The 26,953-nt window shown below is 40.6% G+C and overlaps 2 protein-coding genes across 7 annotated transcripts in view; one reads left to right on the top strand and one right to left on the bottom strand.

Annotated features, from left to right (window-relative positions):
- Positions 1 to 16,841, bottom strand: LOC130207504 (RING finger protein 122-like). 5 transcript variants are annotated; one of them, XM_056436152.1, is made up of 7 exons: positions 7,715 to 8,154; positions 7,310 to 7,631; positions 4,792 to 4,948; positions 3,570 to 3,612; positions 3,406 to 3,447; positions 2,262 to 2,344; positions 1 to 1,709 (listed from the first exon to the last, which is right to left on the bottom strand). In XM_056436152.1, exons 2-7 carry the CDS (start codon positions 7,332 to 7,334, stop codon positions 1,589 to 1,591), a joined length of 471 nt encoding a protein of 156 aa, XP_056292127.1. In that variant the 5' UTR covers positions 7,335 to 7,631; positions 7,715 to 8,154; the 3' UTR covers positions 1 to 1,588. The 5 variants fall into 5 exon arrangements, with proteins under 5 accessions (XP_056292127.1, XP_056292126.1, XP_056292130.1 ...); XM_056436151.1 differs by lacking the exons at positions 7,310 to 7,631; positions 7,715 to 8,154 and adding an exon at positions 16,728 to 16,841; XM_056436155.1 differs by lacking the exon at positions 7,310 to 7,631 and having other exon boundaries at positions 4,792 to 4,922.
- Positions 16,468 to 26,953, top strand: part of xpo1b (exportin 1 (CRM1 homolog, yeast) b) — a 27,090-nt gene continuing 16,604 nt past the window's right edge. The window contains exons 1-5 of one of the 2 annotated variants that reach the window (XM_056436122.1): positions 16,468 to 16,785; positions 18,417 to 18,548; positions 18,830 to 18,931; positions 22,661 to 22,733; positions 24,355 to 24,416. In XM_056436122.1, coding sequence (XP_056292097.1) covers positions 18,423 to 18,548; positions 18,830 to 18,931; positions 22,661 to 22,733; positions 24,355 to 24,416 — 363 coding nt within the window. In that variant the 5' untranslated portion in view covers positions 16,468 to 16,785; positions 18,417 to 18,422. The remainder of the gene's footprint in view (positions 16,786 to 18,416; positions 18,549 to 18,829; positions 18,932 to 22,660; positions 22,734 to 24,354; positions 24,417 to 26,953) is intronic. The other variant, XM_056436123.1, reaches the window with a different exon arrangement.

Raw genomic sequence — 26,953 nt, forward strand, 5'->3', positions numbered from 1 at the left:
TAGCATGACCTTTAAATGTATATATTATAACAACAGCTTACAAATAAACATCATTAAGTGTTGACATATAGCAAAACTAGTAAAAAAGACTTGGATCCAAATGACCATATCAAAACACTGGTTACATATACATATACATATATATATTTTCTAACTTCAGAAATTGAAAAGCATTTTACAATTTACACAGTACTCATAAAAGTATATTACACGTTACATACAGAGAGGAATGGTGTGTATGGTGCACCTCACTCGGACAGAAAACCAGCTCAAACATACTCTTCATATCAGTGTGTCTACTATATCACTACAGTACAGAGTTCACCTGTCCCACTGGCAACAATGACATCCAGCTATTTGATAAATGACGGTCAAAGTGGTTTAGCATCACTGACACACTATACCGTTTTTACTGAGAGCAAGGTATGATAGAAAACAGTTCCTCAGAAATAACTTTAAAATCATGTATGTAGTACATATTTACTTGAGGGTAGTTTTTACCAGATACCATTTGACGCGACTGTCTTGCCATTTAGGGCTTTGGTACAATCCATCGGCATGGCAATGGAGCTGAGTGTTTGGGAGACAATGACAGACTACAATCAAAATACACTCGGCACCAATTCTTGTTAGTTTATAATTTTCCTATCTTGTTAAAAGTAAAATCTCTTCAGTGGGGTTACAGCAGTGACACTTCACATGCCGAGGGGTCCAGCGCCAAAGCTGTTCTGTCCGACCCCACAGGCCCTCAAATCAGGAATGTGATGCCACAATGTTGATGTGAAACCCTCAAGACGCTGTTGTCTTGATTGCACATATGGTGCTGTAATTTTTCGAACGAAATCAAACTTCAATGGGTGAAGTTAGCCACAGTTGAGAAGTGTAGGATATACGTCTCACTGTTGGCAGTTAAATGTAAAGCTAGTGTTCTTTTTTTGTGTTATTTGTTAACATTCTCATTGCACCCCAACAGCAATCTGTAAATCAAATGCTCTGACAAAGTATTATGAGTATAAGGACTACCCAAGTGTTTTTATGGCTAACACTGTTGGCAACACTGGGCTGGACTTTTCGGTTGGATCTTTTTTTGATGAAATCTAGCTTACTCGTGCTCGTTCCTGCAATGATAACTATCCACGCATTAAGTGGAGCCACACACTTCAGGGCTATAAGCCACAATTCTTCTGTCATTAGTTCCTACATAACAGATTTATATTGAGGAGTAAACTGGTATTACATGCACGCATGAATCCCCCATCATTATGTGCCAATGCTAACAGGTGTAATCTGTCATCTATCAGCAGCTCTAAGGCACTTAGCTTTAGCATCCGGCTCTGTGCTGAAAATAGCAGTATCTAGGCTGGCTAGTTTGCCATAATCTACCGACCCCCTATTTAATTGACCAGGTATCGGCTCATTGGCTCTGCACTTACGGTTTAACTCAGACAATCATATAATTTCTACTTCTAGAGTAGCCCTGTCTGAATGAATATCTGCATTACTAAAACTACAAACTGTTGAGGTGAGACAGAGTCTATATTGGCAGGTGTCCACTGACAGTTGAGCAGAAGGTATTGCTGTTCCCATCTCAGACCTCCAGGAGACTCTGAGGCTGCTCAGATGCTGGAGGCGGGTCAGGCTGGAGGCGGCAAATGGACTTGTTACACATGGGGCAGACGCTGCGGATCTCCAACCATTTCAGCAGACACCTGAGAAACGTGGATGGATGAGAGAGACATTACCACGTGTTGTCATTTCAAAGTAGGGCAAAGTCCGTAAAGTTACACAGGGATTCCTGGAATCTTCAGCGGTCAAGATGAGAAAAAGGAGTTTAAACGGCTTAATTGAGAGCCGTAAAACAGGACTGGCCAGACTTGACAGATTTGATGTTAAAATAATAGTTCATGCTGTCTTATTATGTTCCTTTGGATGTGTTCTACACCACAACCTAAGAGATACTTGTCTGAAAATGCAGTTGTGTTTTTTGTAACGTGAGGACGATATGGAGCATGGACATTTGTAGACACAACGACTGCTCCGAAAGTGCTATTCCACTCATTGTTTCAATGTCGTTTGTCTTCCGTCTTGAGCAAAATGTATCAGTAAATACTTTTTGCTGCACGGGTTTATGTACAGCCAACAACAAATGCTTCAAGTATTGTCTTATTTATTTGACTGTAACTTTGCACAATCACAAATATAGTCAGCTTTTCCACTCTCATTGAAATTTGATAATCACCAAGCACGGTTGTAGGACTTACTTCTTGTGAAAAGCATGGGAGCACGAGCACACACCGAGCTCATCCCTGCTGCGAAACTCCTCTAAGCACACCGCACATGTTTGCTGAACAGGGGGGGGAAAAAAATTTAACAATTTAAAAATTGACGCGTGAACCATGTTCAGTTTATACAGAGTATCCTGATTATAAAGCATTCTGCAGCTAATAATGTGAATGTTTTTACCTAAATAATCACGACTGCACTGGTATAATATTATTTATCCTATAACCCTTTATTCATTTTAATATTGAACAGTATGTACTACAAAATAAAGTTTTTGGCTTTGGCATGCAAGATCTAACACACTAAACACCAAACTAGCCTTCGAGCTTACAATTCCCAGCTTGCTCCGAGCTGTGAAGAGCACTTATTTATTTTGTGTGAATTTGTCTGACGACACCACCCTCTAATATTAGGGTAATATGCTATAGATTTAAAAACCTGACAACATAATCATTTTGATTTGGGCCGTTTTCTTTTTCCTGTTCAAATCATTATTAGCACAGGATGCTAACAGGAAGTAAACTTGGACTGTAGCTGTTGCCCTGGGAACAAAATGGAAATGAAAATGGCCACGTTTTACACAGGACTGCAACATTAGCAGACAATGTAGCTCAAAACAGCAATAAATGTGTTGCTAAATAAAAGCATGTTTTACACATTCATTCCATCCTATTATTATTATTATTATTAGTATGCCACTAAACAGTTGGCATTGAGCTCAATGACTCCCACATTCTCTGTATTCATTTTACGTCAACAGGCAATGGAAAAGGTCTACGCCCAGATTTCTCACTTTTACAAAAACCTGGCCACCGTTATTATGTAGTATGTAATTGGGACATATCTTAGTAAACATCCAGAAGAATTGTCAGGTGATTGCAACAGTGTACAATGGATTAGTTAGCGACTGGCCAAACAAACAGAACCTCCTTTAAAAATAGCCTGAATTAAGATTTTCCAGCTAATTACAGACAATATCGCTCATTACAGCAGTACGTTTGTTGCTGAAAATTGCAGCAGTAGCTTAATTTAGCTACATTTTAAACCCTTTGGTTTTCCACATTCATTCCGTTCCATTAGCATTGAGCTCATGGACTCCTAATTATTCTGTATTCAACTTACGCCAATTAGACTCAGCTTCTTCCCCGTTCCTTTCAAAACAACCTGTTGGGGAGAATTGAGTTGTTATTGAGTTGTTCACCAGAGAGAAAAAAAGCTGATGAAAATACTTTGAATTCCAATTTGACACTAGTAAAACTGGATACACAGCATTCAGAATATATTACCTCGTTGTAACCGTACTGTTCTCTTGCAACTTGTCGCCTGAGTCTGTGAAGCAGAAAAAGAAAATAACTTCTACAAATTGTATCATGTTTCTGGTGGTCCATATCTATCTTAGTCAAGACATGTCTTATCATGCCATACGAATCAGTTGAGATACTGCTTCAAGCAACCCTGGAATTCAGACAATGACAAATTCAAGTCACAGCCTGTGCACCTCGAACATTTCTCTTTATAGAGGAATTCTGATGGGAAATGATGTTTTATTAAAGTGATCATACGTTTTTGAAAGCACAAATGTGTCACCATTATTTTAGACTCAGCAAACAATTAAAAAAATGCATTTGAGATGTCCACCATTTTCATGTTTGAAACCTTATTGTAAGTGACTGATTTTACAGGTGGCTTCTGGCTTTGCCAATAATCAAATAAATTACACCCACTTATCACAACCGTCTTTGAAATGTTTTTTGTCATATCTCTCTGACAACCACAATAATCTTTAAAGCCTAACCTCCTTAGCAAAAGTAAATATTTTAGCAGGTTGTTCTAGAAATCCTGGACAGCATCACACTGACCGACATAATTCCAACCTGTCTGTAATTGCCTTAAGCAGTTTTCTCTTGAACCTTCGTCATTGCCAAATAACAGACAACCAGCCATGTAACACAATGAGAGGCCTCTGCATTCAAGTATTGAAACCCAGTCTATAACAAGTATAAAAATACAGGATGTCACTAATTGAAGTAGTTGAGGCACCAAATAATAGTGAATGCGTAGTTTTCAAATCTGAGTTTAAAACGTTTAAACTTAAACTCAGTGCATGGGCTTTGTAAAAAGCTAAAACAGGCAGACATTGCAAAATTGTGCTTTCTGTTCATTGCCTATATGCTCCGACTTAAAAGATTACATTGCCTAAATGTATGATAGAAATCTATAAGTCTTATATTAAGATGGAACAAACAGAACAGACAGACATGCTAAAACATTTGTTTTTCGAGGTTAGTTTCGAGGTTAAAACCAAGATAATTGTGTAGAATGTTGTCATAATCTAGTGTGTATACTAGAATGTGCAATATACATGCAATTGTATTAGAAATATGCGAAAGCCACATTCTACATTTCTGCTCGTTTGACAGACTGTTGACTGTTAATCCAGAATGACGACTGTGACTGTGTGAATTCTGTTCCGGTAGCTCTAACCCAGCCACGTCTGTTATATCGTACCTGAACATGTAGCAGCAGAAGATGAGGGTGAGCATGAGGATGAAGAGGCCGATGCCCAGGATGATGATGTAGATGTTGAGCGGCAGGTGGAAGAGCTCCTCAGATGTCATCTTGCAGTAGCGGTCGGAGTTCTGCAATCCAAGGTCACAAAGACACCCTAAGAGGACGGGACAGGCGAAGAAATGGATGGAAACAGAAGAATATTAACTTGTATTAACACATATGCGTTAGGGTTACACCAGCACCAGTACAGTAGCACAGCATTCAAAGAGGATTTTCATAATGACAAAATGCAATATTTCCTCAGATTTGTAGTCTCGTTAGGGTGAAACTCCTCTCGAAGTGTACTTCAAAGTGAGCATTCTGAACTATCCACTGAATATATACCATTCCAGTTGAAATAGTTATGCATACTTGAAGCACCCCTTCCTTGTAAAGTCTTAGAAATTTCGACAATAAATAAAATTACTTATCAAACTGCATCATATCCATATTATCAACATAAAATATTGGGTTGGCATGAATGAGAGTCCAAACCAACTCAACACAAAGAACAAGGCACTCACTCACAAACGTGTTGATCATAATGCAAATACACATTCATGTTTTCAGATGCATTTTGACCTAACCACTGACCCACATTCGCCCACACGTGGCATTCAAAGACTGGCTGTTCATCACTTTGAATTATTTTTGCATAAATGGCATGGAGTATTTTTTGACAACTTTTGGTTTTCAAGGGGCCCAGCCCTGAAAGCCCACTCTGTTTGTGGGGAACAACTTACTGCACAAACCAACAAGGTGGTCGTCTACAACTTTGACGCTTCATATTGGCCTTTCAACTAAATTTATAAGGTTAGAATTAAGTTTAGGTGTTGCTCTGATCAGTGGAGTGGGGTAGTTTTGACGTTTATGTTTAAAAGCCATAACTGTTCGCTGACCTTGCAGCTAAACTAGCTACCGTATATCTCACATCTGCATATTTTATAAAAAATTAAAAAATAATTTAATTTAATTTGTAATAGTTTATTTATAGATGTTTAAGAATAAGCAGCATATAATCATGCCACATGTTGCTACTGACTTTTTTACCCCGACAAAAACATAACTGATATGGGTTTGTCTGTTTCAGAGTCTATATAGTAAATGGAAACTCAATAGTTTCTTTGAATACTGGTGTAATTCTGAAATGCGATATTAGTCAGATGTTAGTAGCCTTTTGTAGCACCATAGCCAGACAAGAGGCGGATGTAGTTGTTGTGACATATCTCATTGGTTGGAGGACTTTTGGCAGTTGCCATCCTATATTTAAAATGTTGGTTGGTTGTACATGTACAGTGGGGGGATTTTAGGGGGCGTTCAACAGGAGATCTGGGGGAAGAAGGAAGCAGCGGAAACACCTTGCAGTTACTAGGTCTACATATTTAGTAACAACGAATCTCCACGAAATAAGTCGTAGTTACCTGCATATAACTCAAGTTACATTTACCTCCAGCTAGCGGTAGCTAGTGACACAGCCTGAGTGTCACCCACCTAACAGTTACCAGGGGTTGGTTCTCCCATCTGTTTCAGAAACAACTTGCAACTAAGCCAGCAGTGAATACCAACCAATATATATTACATTGATTGTCAACAAGGTAACCAAGTCACATTAGGAAATGCTAGCAGGTAGTGTAGCTAGAGCTAGCCAGCTAGTCTAGCTTGTTACGTAGCCTGGGCTGAACGAGTCTCGCACAGAAGTGTTGGGTGTGTCGTCGAAGAGGCAGTAGGAACAAAGGTCCTTCCTCACAGACGAGCTGGTCATCTTCCTCGTGGTACTAGTACCAGGGCTAATTAGTCGCCGATGACATACTCCCCCGCTTCTTGAAAAGTGGAGGAAGCGAGCAGGCTGAAATAGTAACAAGATAAATACTTTGCTTAGAGCGGGGCTCTCAAGTGTCACGCATTGAGCGTGAGACTCACGCATTTCGGTCTTAAGTCACGCACTCCCGCCACACATCGTATTTCTCACGCTGAAAAAAGGGGAGCCACTTATCAGCCAATCAAAAAAAAGAAATGGGCTACACAATAGCCAATCAGAAAAAAACCCGTATCTGGATAAGATTTAATCCAGCAACCAATGAAAATAAAGCATCCTGGAATTGCGCGCGACTGATGAAAATATTCGAAAATTTCGTTCTGCGGGGGGGGGGGGGGGGGGGGTGCTGATGGAAATGTCATTCTTGCCTGTCTTCAAAACTTGAGAGAGCCCTGTTAGAGTGACATCGTAGCCAGAGGGTGACACTCGTTTTCACAGAGTGCTGTGTTTGTCCTCAAGGTGGCTGAGTGAAAAAGAGAGCACATCGACAGGTGTGGAGGTTTTTTATATGGCTTATATGCTACCCCCTGATCAGGCAATGAGTGCAAAGATGTCTCCGGAGCCTTGATGGGGTGAACTAACAGCAACGCCTGTTAGCTTAAACTAGTTACCACTAAGCTAAGTTTGAGTTTACGGGGAAAAAAACTCCAGTACACTTACCGTTACACCATTGGACAGGATGCATCAAATATGCAAATTTTCGGTTGACAGACCCAGGACATCTTTGGGGTCTTGACTTCTCCGTTATCACAAAGTCTGGGCTCCATAAAAGCTCAAGCTATGACCTGTGTGTCCATTACGTTAATAGGTCCAGACTAACAAAATCCTGATGTTAAGAGCAGATGTGCAGTGAGTTAAATCCTTTTGGTCTGGACTAAGCAGATCTGAGAAGACATTACCAAGATAACCAGCGGCTCATTCCAACCGCAGTCCAGTGGTGATTTGCCGCTAAAGGACAAAGACTAAAGCCTTGGAAATGTGTCTTTTGAGAGAGAAAACACACATCAATGTCACTGGCAGTATGGAAATACACTCCAACTACCATCTAGTGCTCTGGATATGTACCTTTAGCCGAACGCAGTCCCTGCTTTTCTTGTTTTGACTCTCCTTCAAAACATTGTCACGAGGCTTTCCCTCCCTTCTTTTCTCCCCTCCTTTCCTTTCCTCTCTGTCATCTCCTTTTTAGAGCTCCACGTCGCTTCCCCTCTTCTCCTGCTGTGAAAACCTGCCGCGGACAATTATTGAGAGACAAAAGGAAAAGACATGAATGGGTTTTTCCCGGCAGCACGGCCAGCCAACCAGGCAGACGGCCTCAGTGTCCCTGTGGAAAGCAACGTCTCATCTCGTCCACTGCCTCCGTGCTCTGAACAAAGAACACTGGTAGGTATATGACACAGGAAGACACTGCTGCTAATGTGAATTCAGATATTCTCCTCTCCTGTGTTCTCTTCTTCTCACATTCACTCCCCTCCTTTCTACTTCCTCGTCTCCCTTCACCACTTCTCGTCTACAGTTTGTAAACAGATCCCTGCTCATGTGATTCGCTGTCTGCATCATAGCTCTGCTTTCACCGCCCCCGTGCTTCCTTCCACCAGACAACCCCCTCCCCTTCCCAGCCCTCTATTTCCTTTGCAGCTGCATGCTATTATTGAAGTAGCTTCCGAGCAGATGGCAGACAGGCAGATGTGGAAACAGGCCGTGGTGAGTGGCTGCGATATGATAGTCATAATGTAGCTGGATTGATTACAGAAACATAATCAGATTTTTTTTTAATTGGCTCATGCCAACTCCAGTTCATACAAACACACCTGAACGGATTTGGATGGGGAACTATACACTTCCATCAAGGCAGTACCATAACCTGGGAAAAGTACCCCTGGGCCCCAGACAAGTACTTCCAACTACGGTATCTGTAGTGATGTCCAGAATGTCAATTACCATGACATGGACTCAGAGGTTTGACTTTACTGAGTTTTGAATTGGGCGCGACAAATGGTCTAGTAGTAATCAACCAATTAATAGCTTTAGGTCATAGCTGCCAGTGTCCAGATTAAAGAGAGACATCATCGTGACAGCAACCATTGAAAACACAAACTGAGTATGGGTATCCTCGAAAAAGCCTTCAAATTTATTTTTCATACATTTGATGTTTATTGTCTACAACAACCAATTACTTGAGACACTACCATAGACTGTATATAAGAAGTGGACGTAGTCATCACGACAGCCTTTGTAAAGCATCGGATTTGAATTAAAGTAATTTCACAAAATGTGTCATCATTTATATTGTCACCCCACATTCAACCTCTCTTTACATGTGTTGTTTTGCAATATTGCTTTGCTGACAATAGAATCAAACCTCATTTTAAAAATATGTACTTCCCTTGGACCTAAATACTGTATTTACCCCAGCATACAAGAGGCGCACAATTTGTATTTAATTTTGTTTACTACATATACATTCACAGTAATTTGTGGTCTCCATAAAAAGCAAACTGTTTTGTTTATCTGTCTCTCACAAGTCTCCTAACCTGGTGCGAGTCCAATATTAAATCAATGCAGTGCCCTTCTTTAACTGGGTGAATAAATAATATTCTCTTTCAGGTGATTTGGAAGTAATGCAATCTGAAACATGCCATGATTTCAGTCAAACCTTACTTGGCTATAGGCATTCAGTCAGTAATGTGAAGATAAATAAGTCAAAAACAGATGAAATGGCTAGTAAATAAAGTAGGTAAACAAGAGAGTAACATGACACGGGTAGCCAGCGATGGATGTATCGTGGCTGTGAATAAAGGAATCATTAGTCTGGTGAGAAATGAAAGGAAAACATGGACAAAACAAGAAGCGCTCAGCTGATTTCCTGTAGATTGTTTCCTTTGTTCCCGCCCTTATAATGAGCAGTTCCTGGAGAGGAGAGTCGAGTCTTACATTTTCTGTTGTCTCACTGTGTTTGTTATTTGCTGCCTCCTTATTTTAAATGCTCTCACCTGACAGAATAAGCTGTGCCGAAGGCGTAAACACTCCAGAGTTCAAATAAGGCACGACACACACACACACACATGCACACACGTGTTGTGAACGTGACCTGAGATCATCGGCCAAGTGGGGTTAACCGTTAATGCAACTAGTGAGTTTTTGTTTTTAAATATTTGTAGAACTAAAACTATAACCTGGTACATTTTCGCTAAAGATAATGAAGTGCACAAAGAAACCCAAAAAGGAAAACATTTTAAAAGCTCTGAAAAATAATAAAAGCATAAAAGGAAGTTTTAGGAGCTAAATCGCTTTCCTGTCACATTACGTTCTTAACTATGTGATGTGAAATAAAAATGGAAACGTGGTAGCAGGGAAAGCTGCTCAGACGAAAAGTGAATTGACTTCCATTCAACTGGAAGTTAGCAAGAACAGAAAAGTGAGACCCCAGAATGAAGTCCCAACCAACTGTGTATGGTTGCAAAGCAATGTAATGAGTGCATAAGGTGAAGCTTACTTCAGAGTGAACAAAGGTCCATCTAGTGGCTGGTGTACTGTTATGCAGCACATGGCGGACTGAAGCACCAGGAAGTGGTGTTTTGTTTCCCACAATCCTTCTTATTGGACCAGAAAATTGAAACTCACTAACTCCACTTACACAAAATAATTCAATGTGTTTTACAGAAACAAGATTGTGCATCATGAGAAAGTCAATTACTGCTATATTTAATACTTAATCCATGACAACCAAGAGTTTAGATCAGGAACCGGGAGCAGAGTTGTAGTCTTACACCCTTCTCTGCTCTTCCATTGGAGCAGTTACCCACCAACAACTCAAGAGTAGAGACTGTGTCCATGGCCACTTTAATTAAATAAATCCAAAGTAAACAGAAGAAGAGTCATACAAAATAACCTCATACAGATTAACACCACTATTTCAGCAGTGCAACACAACAGGAACATTAAATGTTGACTCCTAAATATTAGAGCTCTGTTATCTAAAGCTGTATTAGTAAATGATTTAATATCAGACAATCGCATTGATTTATTTTGTCTTACTGAAACTCGGCTGAGTCATAAAGAATGTCAGCCTAAATGAATCAACTCCTCCAAGTCATCTTTCAGACCACGACCTCATAACTTTTGAGTTTATACTACTATAAACAATATATATATGTTTTTATTTTTTATACAATATATATACAATTATATGCGTATATGATTATTTTTATTTTGAATTGTGCGGATATAAATAAATAAATAAATAATATATATTTATATACACACAAACCCTGAAAAAGTAGGGCTGTCATATTTTGTTTGACTGTAAAAAATAATTTACAGTGAATAATTGGAGTAAACTCATGAGCAAGAACAGCTGATGTGGTGACGTCATCAAATTAGCTGCTGTTCCAATCGCAGAAAGACCGTCCTCCGGTTCTTCGGAATCTGGACTCCGAAGACCAGACTCCAAAAGAACACAAGTCTGTCTGTACTCGGTGTACTTTGAATTGAGAAACGGCTATTGTCACTGTATATAACCCCTTAGAAGGTTTATTGTTTTGTGTTGATTGCCTTCTTTTGTATCTGCTTTATTGGTTTTGTTGTATGCCTTTTTATATTGTATTGTTTTAATGATGTTGTATATGTTTTAATCTAATTCCTCTTAGAGCTAAATCGGACTTTTATTTTGAAATGTTAAAAGGAAGCGCACCTTTATTTTATGTTAAAATTCAAATTTGACGGTACGGCTAACTATTACGGACGGATGCGCATTTCATATAAAGTTGTAATAGTTTTAATGGTCCCGTATGAGGCTAATGCTATTACGGTGGTGACAAGGAGGTATTGATGAAAGATTTTTGGTTCAATTGTATTCGCTGAAAGAAAGAAAATAAAGAAGTTCACCAGCTGTAGGCCTAAGTCTCACGCCGATTCATAAACGTGAAGTCACATGGACTCTGGGGAGGAAGCAGAGTTAATAATGTGCAATCGAGAGATGAAAATGTATCCATAAGTAAAGAAGAGGATACAGGTGCTTAGTGCATCCTAAAACGTCCCCCAGTAGCCTATAAACCGATAGCAGCATACCTAGAGGCTGGACCAGGCAAACCTGATTTAGCCCTAACTATAAGCACTATTAAAAAGGAAAGTCTTCAGTCTACTCTTAAATGAGTTGACTGTGTCTGCCTCGCGGACTGAAAAGTAGAAGCTGGTTCCATGAAAGAGGAGCTTGATAACTGAATGTGTATTAATATTAGTTTCCGCTGTTGTTGATGCAGGTGCAGCTGACACTTTACCCCCTCCCATCAGTGTATGAATGGGTGTGAATGGGTGACTGATGTAATGTAGTGCCATTTCATTTACAACCAGATTAACAGCCTACATTAGCTTCTTTTGTTGTGGTTAATATGTGTGCAGTTCCTTACGAAGTAAAACCAGATACAATAAGTTATTTTCACCAAAGTGGGAGATATTGTTGGTGTCAGAAATTCCTGAATTATCACACCAGATCCCCACCCTGATGCTGAATTGTTTGCAATTACATGTGTAATATAACTATATATACATATATATATATGTATATATACACACATATATATACACAAATATATATGTATGTATATAACATATATATATATATATATCTAATCTAAATAATTATAACTAGAGTGTACAGCGTTAGTCAAAAGTTTCTACACTAGGTGTCTAACTGACAATGTTGTAGCTGAATTTATAGAAGCGATTCCTCATGCATTTGATTCAATACCACGTCTCAATATAACAGAGGACTCCTGGTCTAACTTTAGTCCGTCCCAGATTGATCATCTTGTTGACAGTGCCACAGGCTCACTGAGAATGACACTGGACTCGATAGCCCCTCTGAAGAAGAAGACAGTGAGGCAGAGGAGGTTTGCTCCCTGGTATAACCCTCAGACCCGCAAACTAAAGCAAACATCACAACAGTTGAAAGCATATGGCGTTCAACTAATCTGGAATCCCGCTTAGTTTGGCGAGATAGTCTTAAAACATAAGAAGGCCCTCCATAATGAATAATGTATGTCATATGCATTGCATTTGTTGAATGTATGTTCATTATGTACAGACCACATCTATTACTTCTGTCCATCTGGGGAGAGGGATCCTCCTCTGTTGCTCTCCTGAAGGTTTTTTCACTTTTGTTCTCCCATTTAAAAGTTTTTTGTGGAGTTTTTCCTGATCCGATGTGATGTCTTGGGACAGGGATGTCGTATGTGCACAGATTGTAGAGCCGTCTGAGGTATTTTGTAATTTGTGATTTTAGGCTATACAAAATAAATGTCATTGAACTGAGCTCTGTATCTGAATAACTACAAGGCCACTCAGAGGACACAGACCTTCGCCAATGTCAAATATCATAATAGGTTCACGCATGTATTTTGTGTTTCTTCAAGAACATCTATTCATGCTGTAATTTTCAATTCACAGTAAGTTTACAAAAACAACTTTATTTTTCTCTGACTTTCTGTGTAAACACCTATATACCAGTCTGAAACAAACAAAAAAGGTGAACGATAGTGCACCGTTTTATAGTTTACAGTAAATCATTCAGCAGACCGCTGTAGTTATTCCTATTAAATATAGTTTTAAAGGGATTGGAGAGCTAGCACCTGTGTTTACCTGTTCAACTGTATTTTTTAATAAATATGACAATAAACATGAACGTGATCTGAACTGACCCCCTTGAGACAGCACTAAAACACGTAACAGTCCATGTTTGCTACACAGGTGACTCAGATGTGAGAATGAAGGAAGAAACAAGTAGCAAGGTCAAACAGATTACAGGATTTAAAAACACAAATTTAATACACTTTTGTCGATCCCTGTCAGGAAATTCTTCTCAGCATTTGACCCATCCTTCGTTATTAAGGAGCAGTGGGCTGCAGTGAAGCGCCGGGGGAGCAACTGGGGTTCAGTGTCTCAAGGACATTTCAACAAGCAACTATGGGGAGAGCGGGGATCGAACCGGGTACATTGTGGTTACAGGACGACCACTCATAAGCTACACACAGTATTATATAACTCCAGAGTTTATTGGTGAAATATTGAATTCAAACCCTGAAATACAATCTAGGTCCAGCTTTTTGTGGACCAGATTTAGCAACATATCCAATAGAAGCCCTCAAACTATGTGCCTAAATTTGGTGAAGAAGGCTCACTTTATAATAGATCTAAATAAATGTTTATCAATGTATTCACTCATTTGATTCTATTTAAGGAGAACAATATGATCGCTGTTTTAATCATTTACTAATTAATTCTAGATTGTTAATTTACAAAGTGCATAACTGCGATTAGTTTTTAATTCTAAAATGAAGTTCTTTGATTTGCCTTGCGCACATTTCTCCAGCAGAGGGCGCTGTAGGATCACATGTCAAGTGTGTGTAAAATAAAACACAACAGAAGATGGCGCTGTTATCTGCTTATATGTCCTGAATGCAAGCACGGACTGGGGTAGCAGCCGTATCATTCTTCGTATATTCTTTTCTTAAATTTACAGAAACGATATCCTGCACTGGATACCATCAAGCAGTAGCTCGGCAGGTTTAGGAGACCTCAAACACAACTGACGTGTTCACTCTTGTCCAATCCTCTGCACAAGTTTCCTGATAGTTTTTCTTCATTTTTCGTGTCTCCTACTCTACTGTCGAAATGTGCAAAGGGGTTGAACGTTGGGGCTCCTGGGGGTAAGTTAGCCGGCACAACAAATGACAACGTTTTCATTTTATTTTGTATTTTGCAGCCCATTGCTACATGGGCGGTCAACCCTCCTAGTGCGGTGCGACGATATGTAAATAAGGCCTGCCGTGCCTTGCTTAGCCAGACAGAACAAGATTTAACCAGCCTGCGCCCGACTCCGCTTCGTCCTACCTCCAAACCTCACACGTGTGTGTGGAACAATTAATTCCAGCAGCGCGCCAAGGGAGCAGCTCTGGTGTGTTGACCGAGAGGGCGCTAGAGGGCCGACCGACTCACGCTGGATCTCTGAATGAAATCATGTTGGATTGTCATAGTTGCTCCAACTATTTTTTATCGGATGTGAACATTATGGAGCACGGTCTACTTAAAAAAAAAAAAAAAAAAAATACTACAACTACCACTCTAAAAACAGAGCTGGCGTTTTTTTTTGGTGGTCCTATGAAACAAAACTGTGACTTTATCTCACAGGGCTTGGAAGTTGAAATCATGACACTGACCAACTCTGCACTCCCTAAAAAAAGGTGGGATGACTCGTTTGTGTCTCAACAGCTACTGAACTTTCCCTCCTGTCAAGGGTATGAAGGGTGAATGTCACACACAGATAATATAGGCTTTGAAATATTGTTTATTAATAACAAATTAAAAGGGGCTTCAGATGTAGGCCACGTGTCTGTGTAGTGCAAGACGACCCTCGACAGGGTGCTATAAGATAGGTGAGATAACGGATCACTTTTTCTTCAATAAAAACATATAATATAAAGATTGTAGGTGATGTTTGTCTCACAAGGCCACGATGATGCATCACCACCATCATCATCATCCACTTTTCTTTAAGGGCGTGCATTGAGGGCATAATATGATAATGCACTTGTTATAATGATAAATGGGCAACTGTGAAGCAAAGCCGATAAAAGGTTATATTACATTCGCGCACATCCACGAAACGAATGCATTTAAAACATTAATGAAAATAAAAAGAGCTAAATTAAATTCCCCCCCAAATTCAAACGTGCACTTCAAAACGAGATGACTTAGCACAAACTGCACTAACTGCAAAGCACCATCGCTACTTTCATAAACGTAAATGGTGTGCGCCTGTTTCCGTGGGTTCGCAGAGACATAAAGACACGATAGGTATACAGTGTTGCTGGGTAAAGACTCAAACGCCCTTCGGAAAAAAAGAAAAGCCTCCCCTGAATGACTTTACAGGCTTGTGTACTGTCTCCACTACACACCAAATCCAGTATTTTTCCATCAAGTAGCGCGCTGGACCACGTGACTATAAAGGAGAGGGGAAAAAATGCTGTCATGTTCGCATCCTACATTTGACGGCGGCGCGCGCCGTATATGGTTCTCAATTAGCGACATTTATCCGGCGCCAGTACACTTCTCCTCCTCTGCTTTACTGACAACGTTGATTTATCAAGTCCACCGCTGCACTTTAGTATCGTTGCCCAGTCGGGAAACACATTTCTCCACGGGGTCGCTTTTTCTAACCCAGTGCGTTCATGATAGTGTAACCACGCCCACTCGTGGCTGGTGGAAAATTACCAGCTTACAAGCAACAGGCAAATGAATGGTACTTGCGGTTTTTTGTCACAGCTTTCAACCTAACAGTGTACCTGCACAAGACCCATTCGCTTTCGACATATGTTACATTTAAAAGTGGTCGAGCCTTCACAGAGTCCTAAGTTAATTGTTGTTAAAGATTCATGAAATGGCAATAAATGGCAACTCGTACGTATAGTAATGCTATGTGGCGTTTTACTTGAATGGAGGTAATGATAATAAACAGCGGCCGCTGTTATTCTCATAAACGCAGTCATGTACAAGTCCATTCTGCATCGGAGTCTGCCCTCTTTTTCTTTTCGGGCGGAGTAGTCGCGTGGGCGCTTAAGCGAATTGAAATAAACTGGCAGGTCCGTCGCCCAATGGGACGCCGACTAGGAAGTCTCGGCCAATGCAGCAGCCAATCACAGCGCGGTGTGGGCGTCACCCCAGTCCAAACTTTACGCGGCGCCATCGGCTGAAAACTAAACCGAGATGGAATCTCCCAGTCTGAACCGGTTTCAACCGGTTGCGAGTTAGTTGCTTGAGACAGAAGAGGAGGCGCAGGCACAAATCTCTACACCGCCTCGCTGGAAAATTATTAAGAGTAACGAATTCATTCGTGAATCAAGGTTTACTTTGTTTCGTAACATGTTTCGGAGTAACATATTGCTGGGTTCGCCGCGATAGTAGTTTTGGAAACCACACCAGTGGTCCTTACCAGCCAGACATCACTAACTGCTGAAGCTGGAGATAGTCAACGCTGCAGAAATAGGAATTATTTTCTTATCAACAGTGATACTGAAGTACTCACTAGATCTTGTAGCTTCGTTGGTAAACGCCACACTTTCAGTCAGAGCCTTGGACCTTAGGTAGGTAACTGGGGTGAAGTGGAAAAAACCTGCCATGCCGTGATTAACCGTCTTGGCTTTTGCCTGTACAATGAATAAAATGCGTTTTGTTTTTCGTATGAAGTTATGCTGTATTATAGTTTAACGTAGTAGGTCATAATATGCTCCCGAGGAGACGTGCTAATTCAGAATGTAATAAGCATCAGCGGGGATAGCCGAATAGCCACCGACTGCCCCGCTAGCTAGCATTCTACGTTACGACTTCATAAGGATTAGCTAACGTCGGCTGCACGGAAAGTGGCGTAACTTAACCCAACCGAAGGCACAACGAGCCGAGGCTGCCTCTCTTTACGTTACGCCCGACACCGCAGATGTAACGCCGTACGATTTAAGACTGCCTCTCCCACCACAGCAGCACCACTGATGTGAGCGGATGTCAAGTCGATGTCTTTAGGTTGTTGGCACTTAGCACTAGCCGGTGTTAACTTTGGCTCTGCGTGATGTAAAGCGTCCGAAAAACGGAACTGTCGGGACAAACCGCTGCCAGGTCCTCCCGGAGTGTAGCCGCGACACGAAGCGCCAACCTTCCTTGGCCGTGTTGTTGCATGTGGCCGGGTGGTAACATTAACGTATGGACGCCCTCCGTCTCTGGCACCCTTGGTGGGAGTGGTTGTAAGTCAGCGGCGAATGGACCACATGTTAACTGTTTTGTGCGACACACTGCTAGCGGCTAGCTCGAGATATAGCGTAAATGCTAACGCTAGCGATCCGTGTGGAGTGCGCCAGTGCGTTGTTTACGTCGTGGCTGCGGCATGGACAAATGCTCGTAACAGTGAACATAGTTTCGAGCAGCATTTGTCATTTATTATTGGTGGCCACATGATCTGCTGCTTGTGTTTTGGAGGAGTGAACTCCCGTCACTTACAGATGTAAACAACGTGACGTCGCCCCAGTATATCCGGCACGTGGCTCGGTTAACCTTCTTCATATGGTCGGAAAAAGAGGCGCATGATTGCCTGCGTTTCAGTCGGTTATTAATCTGTTTGTTAAACCTTGTCCTAAGAATTTCAGTGCCCAGTCTGACCCTGTGTCATTCTGTGCATCTGACAATAAAAGACTTGTAACTAAACCAACGTGGACATGTAATTGACTTGGGCTTTTAAGCATGGTTTGATCAATCGATTGTAAATCAATATTACCCATTTTTTTGCCAACCGATGTGCTGTCCGTCTCATCAAACCCCCTCCCATCACTAGCGTTAATTAAATTAAGTTTACCTGTTGTTTACATTCATATGGTAACAGATTATTTATTACCAGTCACTGGATGAAATTATTATGTTGTCTTATCTGTCCGAGTCCCTACTTTGTCCATAAGTCTATACTCTGTGGGTAGACCAGAGCACTATATCCCAAAGATGTTTGCAAAATTGCAGCTTTTTGAAACTCAGTTAACAGACTGACTGACAACAATGTTCTTCCCTTTGCATACTATTGAGCAGTGACAGACTTGCCATACCGCAATCATAACTTCTTAACTGGAAAGCCCCAGGAGGTCCAGGGGGATGTTTTTATATGCACAGTTCATGACTTTGCCTGTTGAATGTTTTCTGTGTGTATTCATGACCCCTCCCTCTGCTGTCCTTGTTGCAGAGCTCTATGCCAGCAATTATGACAATGTTAGCGGACCATGCAGCACAGCAGCTGCTGGACTTCAACCAGAAACTGGATATCAACCTGCTGGATAATGTGGTGAACTGTCTATATCACGGGGTGGGACCACAGGTATGTAGTAAAGCATTTTCAAGTGCTTTATAATCCATCTGATACAAAATCTACTGCTTTGTCTCAAATGTAGAATCATGCCTGGAATAAAAAAATAAGTGTTTGATTAAAAAAAAATAAAAAGCAGCGGCTATTCAGTGATGCTTCAACTTTAAACACATGGCATGTTACATGTTCCTCTCCTGTTCTCTTCTCATGATGGCTGCAGCACAGACAAGTCTAGAAACTACTGTTGCCCATTTGTGTTGCATCTTAAGTTTTGTTCAACATTTGTATTGCAGCAAAGAATGGCACAAGAAGTGTTGACACACTTAAAAGAGCACCCCGATGCCTGGACGAGAGTGGACACCATCCTCGAGTTTTCCCAGAACATGAACACCAAAGTAAGCAAACTACAGTAAAGAAAGCATTGGTGGACAAACACTTACCTGTGCTTTGAGGAAGTGTAGGCTATCACAAATACATTTTGTAATATAAGTCAAACAAAAACATTAAAACACTAGGTCACAGTGGTTTGCTGACATGCTTTTGAATTATATAAAAATCTGCTTTTTAAAGCAGTTTTATGCGCCGCGAGTGCACATAAGTGCACATGCCTGCAGCAGAGGTCAAAAAAGTATTCCTGGCTCTGTTGGCACCGTGCCCTAGCTCTTGAGCCATGCAGGACCTCTTGTCCTTCTGATAAACGGAATGCTGTTCTGAACCTACTAGATGATCAATTGACTTTCCCATCAACTCCTGGTAATAAAACAATACAAAATAAGCCTTTTAATATTCTGCCCAATAGAATAGGAATGAGACCCATCGTTTTCAATCATACCATCTATTCCAATCAACGATGTTTATTTGAGTACCAGTTGAGTTTGTTAAAATGGTGCAGGAGTAATGCCTGGTCTGTATTTCATTGCCCCATCAAGGAATACAAATACAGAAGTAAAATTCTTGATTATTCGTCAAGAAACGTTGCAAAAAACAGACTTGCATGCATTCAAAAATACTTTTGTAAAATTTGTATGGCACATGGTTTGCATGAAACTAAATTCAGAACAAGTCCAACCCATTTCTTAAACGGCTGGAGCTTCCAAATGTTACTCTAAAATAGGAAATGAGCCCGCTTACTAGCTAGATATAAGGGCACATCTGCATGAACAGGGGGTCTTCTGTTTGTGCATGCTGTTACTGTAACGCCTCAGATCAGGTTTATCAGTTCGAACTACATCTGCATGCTATAACATTTAGTTTGAGTGAACTCTTACTTCCAGCACGTCACCAAGATCAGCGACACCCTTTTTACTCCCACAGTACAACAAAAAAACTGGTGCTGTGCCCACACAGCATGGGCTCTGTTCAGCTGTGGCGATCCCAATACATAGTATGTCAAATCTAATATCCCAACAAAAGAATACCAGGATGTCCAACTGCATCCGGCCTATTTACACGCTATGCAAATCAACACGCTTTCCTGGCTATTCCAATCTTTTGTACAGCGGATATATGAGCAAGAGGTTCAAAGTTCAAAGGTGCAATTTATGTCCCTTGAGTGCACACTGCATGCAACGGTACGTAATGAAAGCAAAAAGTATGTGATATGGAATGCAGCCCACATGTCTTGCTGCTTAAAACGTTCACACAGATATAAACCAGATCCAGTGTTGTCAGTTCATATATTCACTTTAATAAAAGAAAAAAGTAATGATATCAAATAGATTAACACCCCTGGCTCCTCATCTGTTATTTGAAGAACTCCGATTCATTTTGTTCCTCACAATGTGTCTACAAATAAGTGCACACTCCCATGCACGGATACAGCTGATCAAGCAAACTGCCTGTGAATAGTGAACCCAGTGATTCAATACTTCAGGGATTCACAATTGTATTTACAAAAAATAATTTGACTATTCTATTGAAAACAATTACGGCCAATCCATAAATGTAATGTTCATGATGGGAAATTAATCAATGCACAGATTGAAGTGCAATGCATCTGCAGCTTCCTCAAAGTACACATCGTGACATTTGCTTCTCTTTTTTTTCTTAATTTTTTGCTTGCCTGTCAGAGTGCTTTTAACACTTGATGTTCATTTCTAATGTCTAATTAAATGTGTCATTTACCTAGAAATTGGGGCATTAGAAGAAAAGAGGAAACAAGATAAACACCTCTTGAATTCTTCATTTATTTTGTTTCTTTAGTTTTTTTTAAAGTGCTTAATTTTGAAGCACATTTGAATATCTGCCTTTTCTTAGTGCAGTAGTAGTGACAATATTTTCGCAAATTCTTTGTAATACTTTTCCTGAATTCAAGCTGTGACTATTTGATATTAATCCCAATGTTCCATTATGTTTATGGCTTGTAATAGGAAGAAAAGGGGTGTGTCATCCTGTGCGTCATGACACAGCTAGGCTTTGACGGCAGGCCTCCACAAGGTCTACCCTTTTTTGAATTCCCTTTGACTGAATTCTGTTCATCCGTTTCTATTGCATCTGTTTCATTGGACAGAGGGAGGGTGCAGGCTGCAGTCAATAGGCTCCATTGTAGAGAGAGACACACACATATCTGTTGACTGCTTAATTTCACCTGTAGGGATCACGGCTCTGTTGCTGCCCCACCCTTTTGCGCATATTTACAGTGCATCCTCTTCCTCTTCAACCCCTCTGTTCAGCCGAGACTCTTTTGACTAAATGTGCTTTCGCTCGTCTTTAAAAGAAAAAGAAATGGTCGCAAAAGCTTTCAGTGCAGTTCGCTGTTGGTAATTTGTCCCTTGCATCTTGTGGTGGTGTTGTGCTAAGTGTGGCAGTTAAAGATGAAACAACTGTCAACGGTGCACAGTCACAGCGCTTGTAAGGAGATTTCACCTTTAATCTTCCAGCATCCATTCGTCTTTAGCACGTTGTGTTTATCCCGCTTTAAAACATCCTGTTCTATATACCATTTATTCTTTTTTAATTTGGGAATCATTGTGACTGTTGAAATGATGATCCCTACAGTTGAAACAGTCAGTTGAAGTAACACTAGTTCAAAAACGTGTAAATAAAATGTATTTTATTTTTTTCCTCATGCTTTACAGTTTACAATTAAGTAGAAATGAATACAGGGCACACATAACCTGTGGTTGGTCTTGCTTTATGACACACCAGTTAAAGGGATCTGATTTAGGCATGCCTTAGACTTTAACCATAATCTATATTTTATTGTTGGGAAAATTGACTTGCTCGTGTGGTTTAGGGTTGGGTATCGACGAGATTTTCTTGGTTCGGATTCTGTTTGTCAATTCCAAGTGTTCGTTTTTGGTAACCAAGTAACGAAATTGTGAAGGGAAAAAAAGGCTACAATAGAAAATGTAATCTGTCATAAAAAACAGGGTATTTTGATTTTAAAAATGTAGGAAGAAAAAATTTGATGAATAGTTCGATAATATTATCCAAGTTGTATTGTTGGATTTATGAAATACTTTTATTTAGGCTATAATCAAAGGTAAATTGTCATAAACAAAGTGGAATTTTTTATTTTTAAAAATACTTTAAAAAAGCATTTCAGGAATCAGCAATGTGATGAATATTTGTATAATGTAATTTCTGTTTGATACTTTATTTGATTGTATTTGTCCACAGAAGTGTTAGTTAACTGGGGAGTTACTACAAATGGAGACGTTGAAAATGCTGCGTTTTAAGTGGGCGTTCATACCAACTTCTTTGTATAAAACAAATAACTAATCTGCAAGGAATGTGTGCTTCAAAGTGGCAATTGTTGATTCCCAACCCTACGTAGGGTCTGTATCGTCGGTAAAAGAGCACTTAAAACAGACCATGTCATGTCTCCCAGACCGAAAGACCTTGGAGCAATCAAAGCCCAAGCTGGTTAACGGATTGTTGCATTTTTTTCTGCTGTCTGGTGATGCTGGGAGAAACAGCAGGACTTCTGCACTTTTCCAGCTTAATGCTGCTTGTAGACCTAAAACAAAAGTGGAAATCGGCATGAAAAATGTGGTTTGGCACAGTTAAATTTAGAGTGCAAGTTATTACAGGCTGGTCCACTTCATACTGTTATAATGTAATAATAATGTCTTGTCATAATAGAGTTATCCTAATCCTTCTCCTCTCTTTGAATGTTCCAGTACTATGCGCTTCAGATTCTGGAAACTGTTATCAAAACAAGATGGAAGATTCTCCCCAGGAATCAGTGTGAAGGTAAGTGTGTGCGGTACAATTCACAAAATATCTTCAACTTCGTCGGTGCCTTTTGTACTTCTGTGACGTGTGGTTGCCAAGTTGAGGAGTGTTCCCCCGCTAAGCATGCTGGGTTTTTTCTGCTCGACTGGCCCTGCACCGGCCGCCAAGAGCCAGGTTGGATTCTGCACCATAGCAGTTGCTTTAGAGGGGAACCGATGACAAAAAGAAAAGAAAAAACACTGGGCTTTAAAGCTTTGTGAAATGTGAAGGGCCATCTTTAAAGACTTAGTTGAAGATATGGCTTTGCTTGCTTACGTGGCTTTAAAAATATCTTTTATGTCTTTGAAATTACTCTGATTGTTTATCTCTAGAAAGATAAGACATTCCCAGTGTTTTTATATTTTTATCAGCACATTCTTTTTATTATTCCTTTTAGAGAAAGAGGGACCGCTTTTAATGGACACAGATTAATCCCTTCCACAATGTCTTTTATTTAAACTACTCCTAGGGGCTACTAATGTCAGGAATTAAATCTGAAGTCTTTGGAAACATTCTAGATTTTCATTCAGATTTATCGTGAACGGGAAGTAGTTTACCAGATGAACTCTACTTTTAAGAAATGTTCAGACTTTAAAGGCAGGGTTGACCATCTTTAGATTGTATTAGCTAGATTTCTAATAATACGAGAAAAAAACAGCCCAGTGTTGCCAACCCTTTTCCAATCAAAGTAGCTAGCAGCACTAGCTCCAAAACAAGGCTAATTGTCGCAAGAAAGTCTCAGGAACACTGACAGACAGTCCCCTTAAGGCCTCTCTCTCTCTGAAGCCATTCTCCCAAAATTATCATCATGAAGGTAAATGACAAACATGGCTATTGCTAGCACTTGCAGCTGTGAAGCCAGCAGCTTGTGGAAGACTCCGGTGACGAGTAATCAGCCCATCCAATCAATATATTCGGAAATGATTGGACAGGCTACCAAAAAAGAAAATTTGCAAACAGTGGGATGAAAATTGTCTTTTTTAAATTTTTGGTTGGAGCAAAAAGCAATGACTATGCTGCAATTTTATTAAATTATTTGTAAATCAGTTGATTCTGCCTCCCGCCATTCTTCTATAATTTTGCTCAAAATTATTCTTATTTTTCTATTGACCTAAGACTTCCCTACTTCTGACCATAGATGCCTGAATTTTGTTCAAGTGGCAAACCAAGTGCAGGGGCGACCGGCAAGTATGTCTTTCCCCCCCACCCTTGTGTCCGAGTATTGCCTTGTTTTTCGGCTCTGCCAACCACACAGCACAACATTTCTTTGGAGGCAAAGACAAAGTCTAGTAAGAAATGCAGGGGAGCTGAAAACTTCTTTTTTAAAGATGCTCTGCTTACGTTGACAATCTTGACTGTCTAAGATGCCGTGGGACATCTGAACTTCTGCTGAACTGACCAACACGTTTGCCCTCTCGCAGTTCAGTGGCAGTTGCAGCCCATAGCCTTTGTCTTTACCAAGAATGTACACGGGGGGGCCGCACCTATAATATTGGCCAGATTCAGTGTGTTGAGGAACGTGCTGCAGGCAGCCCATCATGTCAGGCTGTGTTACATATTTAACCGGCGCATGCTCCTAATATCTCTATGTGTTTGTCAGGTATAAAAAAATACGTTGTCGGCCTCATTATCAAGACTTCATCAGATGCATCAAATGTGGAGGTGAGTGAACTTATTGTATTCTTATTTTATGCATTCAAATGACATTGTTGTTTAGGTTGATTGTACGTGTGTGTAGGGGCTCGACTTATTTTCATGTGGTTTGACAAAAACAGCAACAAGTAAAGAATAAATAAAATAGAATGAGCTATTATTCTGATTACATATTGGGTTTTCTTCCAAAGAAGCATACATGTATGTTTGGACACATCATTCTGGCTATCGTCATTCTGTTGGCATTTGACATTGACAGCTATTTGAGAGGGGCTCTCATTTTGTTTGTGTCGACGTTACATCAGAGCAGCCATGAGTAATGCTGGCAAAGCGCTGTGTCATCCAGACCGACGCTGGTGAACCCGGTTGCTTTTCAACGTGTTTTCAGACCGACTCGACGGCAAACAACCAGAAGGTCGACTCGTGACGGCCAGGTTTCACCTGCACTGATAGCGATTTAGTCTTCCAAATATCGCAGCGTTTGGCTATCTGTAAACAAATCACATGGTTTGGAATCAATCAACTTCCTTTTTTTCTCCTCTTTTTTAAAAAACCTGTGTGTTTCACTTTGGCTGGCTCACTCTGCTGTCTGACCCAACTGTAGGATCATGAGATGGGTTGTTTACATCTATACTCATCCATTCAGGACCTACCATTAGCAGTACTTTTGCTGAATACTATCAAAGATAAACAACTAATATTTATTTGCCGTTTGTGTCAGAAAAAGAAAAGTGAAATCGAAGAAAAAGGAAACTGAAGAAAACTGAGCTCAGAAAGGAGCAGGCCAGTGGGGAGACGCATGTTTGCGAGTATCAAGAGTTCAGCTGCTGATCAGGGTCAGGGCTGATAAATCCAAGAAATAAAAATATCTATCTCTCACCGCGACCACCACTTGGCTTTTAGTATTCAATGCCGACTGTACTCTGAGAAACTGCAACAGCAGCTCTCAGCAAACGACTCTGCTTCTGTCTGAGGGCTCAGGCAGATCACCAACTAGCCCAAATCACCCCACTCCATGAACAATGTGCTTCTGGCAGAAGCTAAATGAGTTCTACTGCTCCTGGTCACAGGACTCCTCTGTGGTCATGAAGTCCTTCTGCAGGCGATGCAGTCAACATGGCCCTTCACTACATCCTCCAGCATCTGGACTCCCCCCAGCTGGGATCACAGACTTCCTGACCGACAGGAAGCGTCTCAGGCTCCCGGACCACCAGCACGGGTTCCCCAAGGCTGTGTTCTCCCTCTGCTGTTCTCCTGTACACCAACAGCTGCACCTCCAGTCACCAGTCCGTCAAGCTCCTAAAGTTCGCGGATGACACCACCCTCATTGGACTCATCTCTGGCGGGGCGAGACCGCCTACAGGTGGGAGACTGACCACCTGGTGACCTGGTGCAGCCAGAACAACCTGGAGCTCAACGCTCTGAAGACAGTGGAGATGAATGCAGGATGTTCTTCCTGAGGCAGCTGAGGAAATTCAACCTGCCAGGGAAGATGATGGTACAGTTCTGCCATCGTTGAGTCCATCATCTGCTCCTCCATCACCTGCAGCCTGCAGAGCATCATCCTCATGTCCAAATGTTGCAAAAAAATTCCTCGTTTGTTTGTGAAAACATTCATTCTTTGGCAATAAACCATTCTGATTCTGATTCTGATTTGCTGTGTCATGACCGACGCTGGTGAACCCAGTTGCTTTTCAACGTGTTTTCAGACCGACTCAGGTTTCACCTGCACTTTAGTCTTCCAAATATCGCAGCGTTTGGCTATCTGTAAACAAATCACATGGTTTGGAATCAATCAACTTCTTTTTCTCCTCTTTTAAAAACCTGTGTGTTTCACTTTGGCTGGCTCACTCTGCTGTCTGACCCAACTGTAGGATCATGAGATGGGTTGTTTACATCTATACTCATCCATTCAGGATTTGCTGAATACTATCAAAGATAAACAACTAATATTTATTTGCCGTTTGTGTCAGAAAAGAAAAGTGAAATCGAAGAAAAACTGAGAAAACTGAGCACAGAAAGGAGCAGGCCAGTGGGGAGACGATCTGTATCAAGAGTTCAGCTGCTGATCAGGTCAGGGCTAATAACAAGAACATAAGATTATGATCTACTTTGGTCCTTTTAAAACATCAAGTGTTTAACTTTCATGATGAGTAACATAACAAACATCTTAATTGTTTCAGTGTTTAATTTGTGACCTTTAACCCTGTTTTGTTCAACATGACATTTTTGCTGCAGCGAGATGACATGTTATGAAACTGTATAAAGGTGTACATCGGGAAGCTGAACATGATCCTTGTTCAGGTAACAAAACCTAAAAAATACAAATAAATCAATATTTTCTCTACAACCATTATTGTAAATCATCATCGTGAAATGCGTGAGTATCATAACTGATTAATGGAAACAATTCCAGTTGCTTTTTTGTTGAGGGAACCAGTGTTTTTCCGTCAGCACTATTATTTACCTGTACTCACTTAGTTATTACATCTTGGTGAAAAAACATGGTGTTATTCTCCAAAATGCCCAGCCCTCGTTGATCAACA

Source organism: Pseudoliparis swirei, chromosome 17 (assembly GCF_029220125.1).
Source record: "Pseudoliparis swirei isolate HS2019 ecotype Mariana Trench chromosome 17, NWPU_hadal_v1, whole genome shotgun sequence".
In the NCBI taxonomy this organism is placed as follows: Eukaryota; Metazoa; Chordata; class Actinopteri; order Perciformes; family Liparidae; genus Pseudoliparis; species Pseudoliparis swirei.

Coding starts and splice junctions, on each gene's coding strand:
- LOC130207504 (XM_056436151.1), bottom strand. CDS start 16,821: ATGGCAGGTTTTTTCCACTTCACCCCAGTTACCTACCTAAGGTCCAAG. Junction 4,949..16,727: donor CAACGAAGCTACAAGATCTA/GTGAGTACTTCA, acceptor CCGTCCTCTTAG/GGTGTCTTTGTGACCTTGGA. Junction 3,448..3,569: donor AACAGTACGGTTACAACGAG/GTAATATATTCT, acceptor TCTCCCCAACAG/GTTGTTTTGAAAGGAACGGG.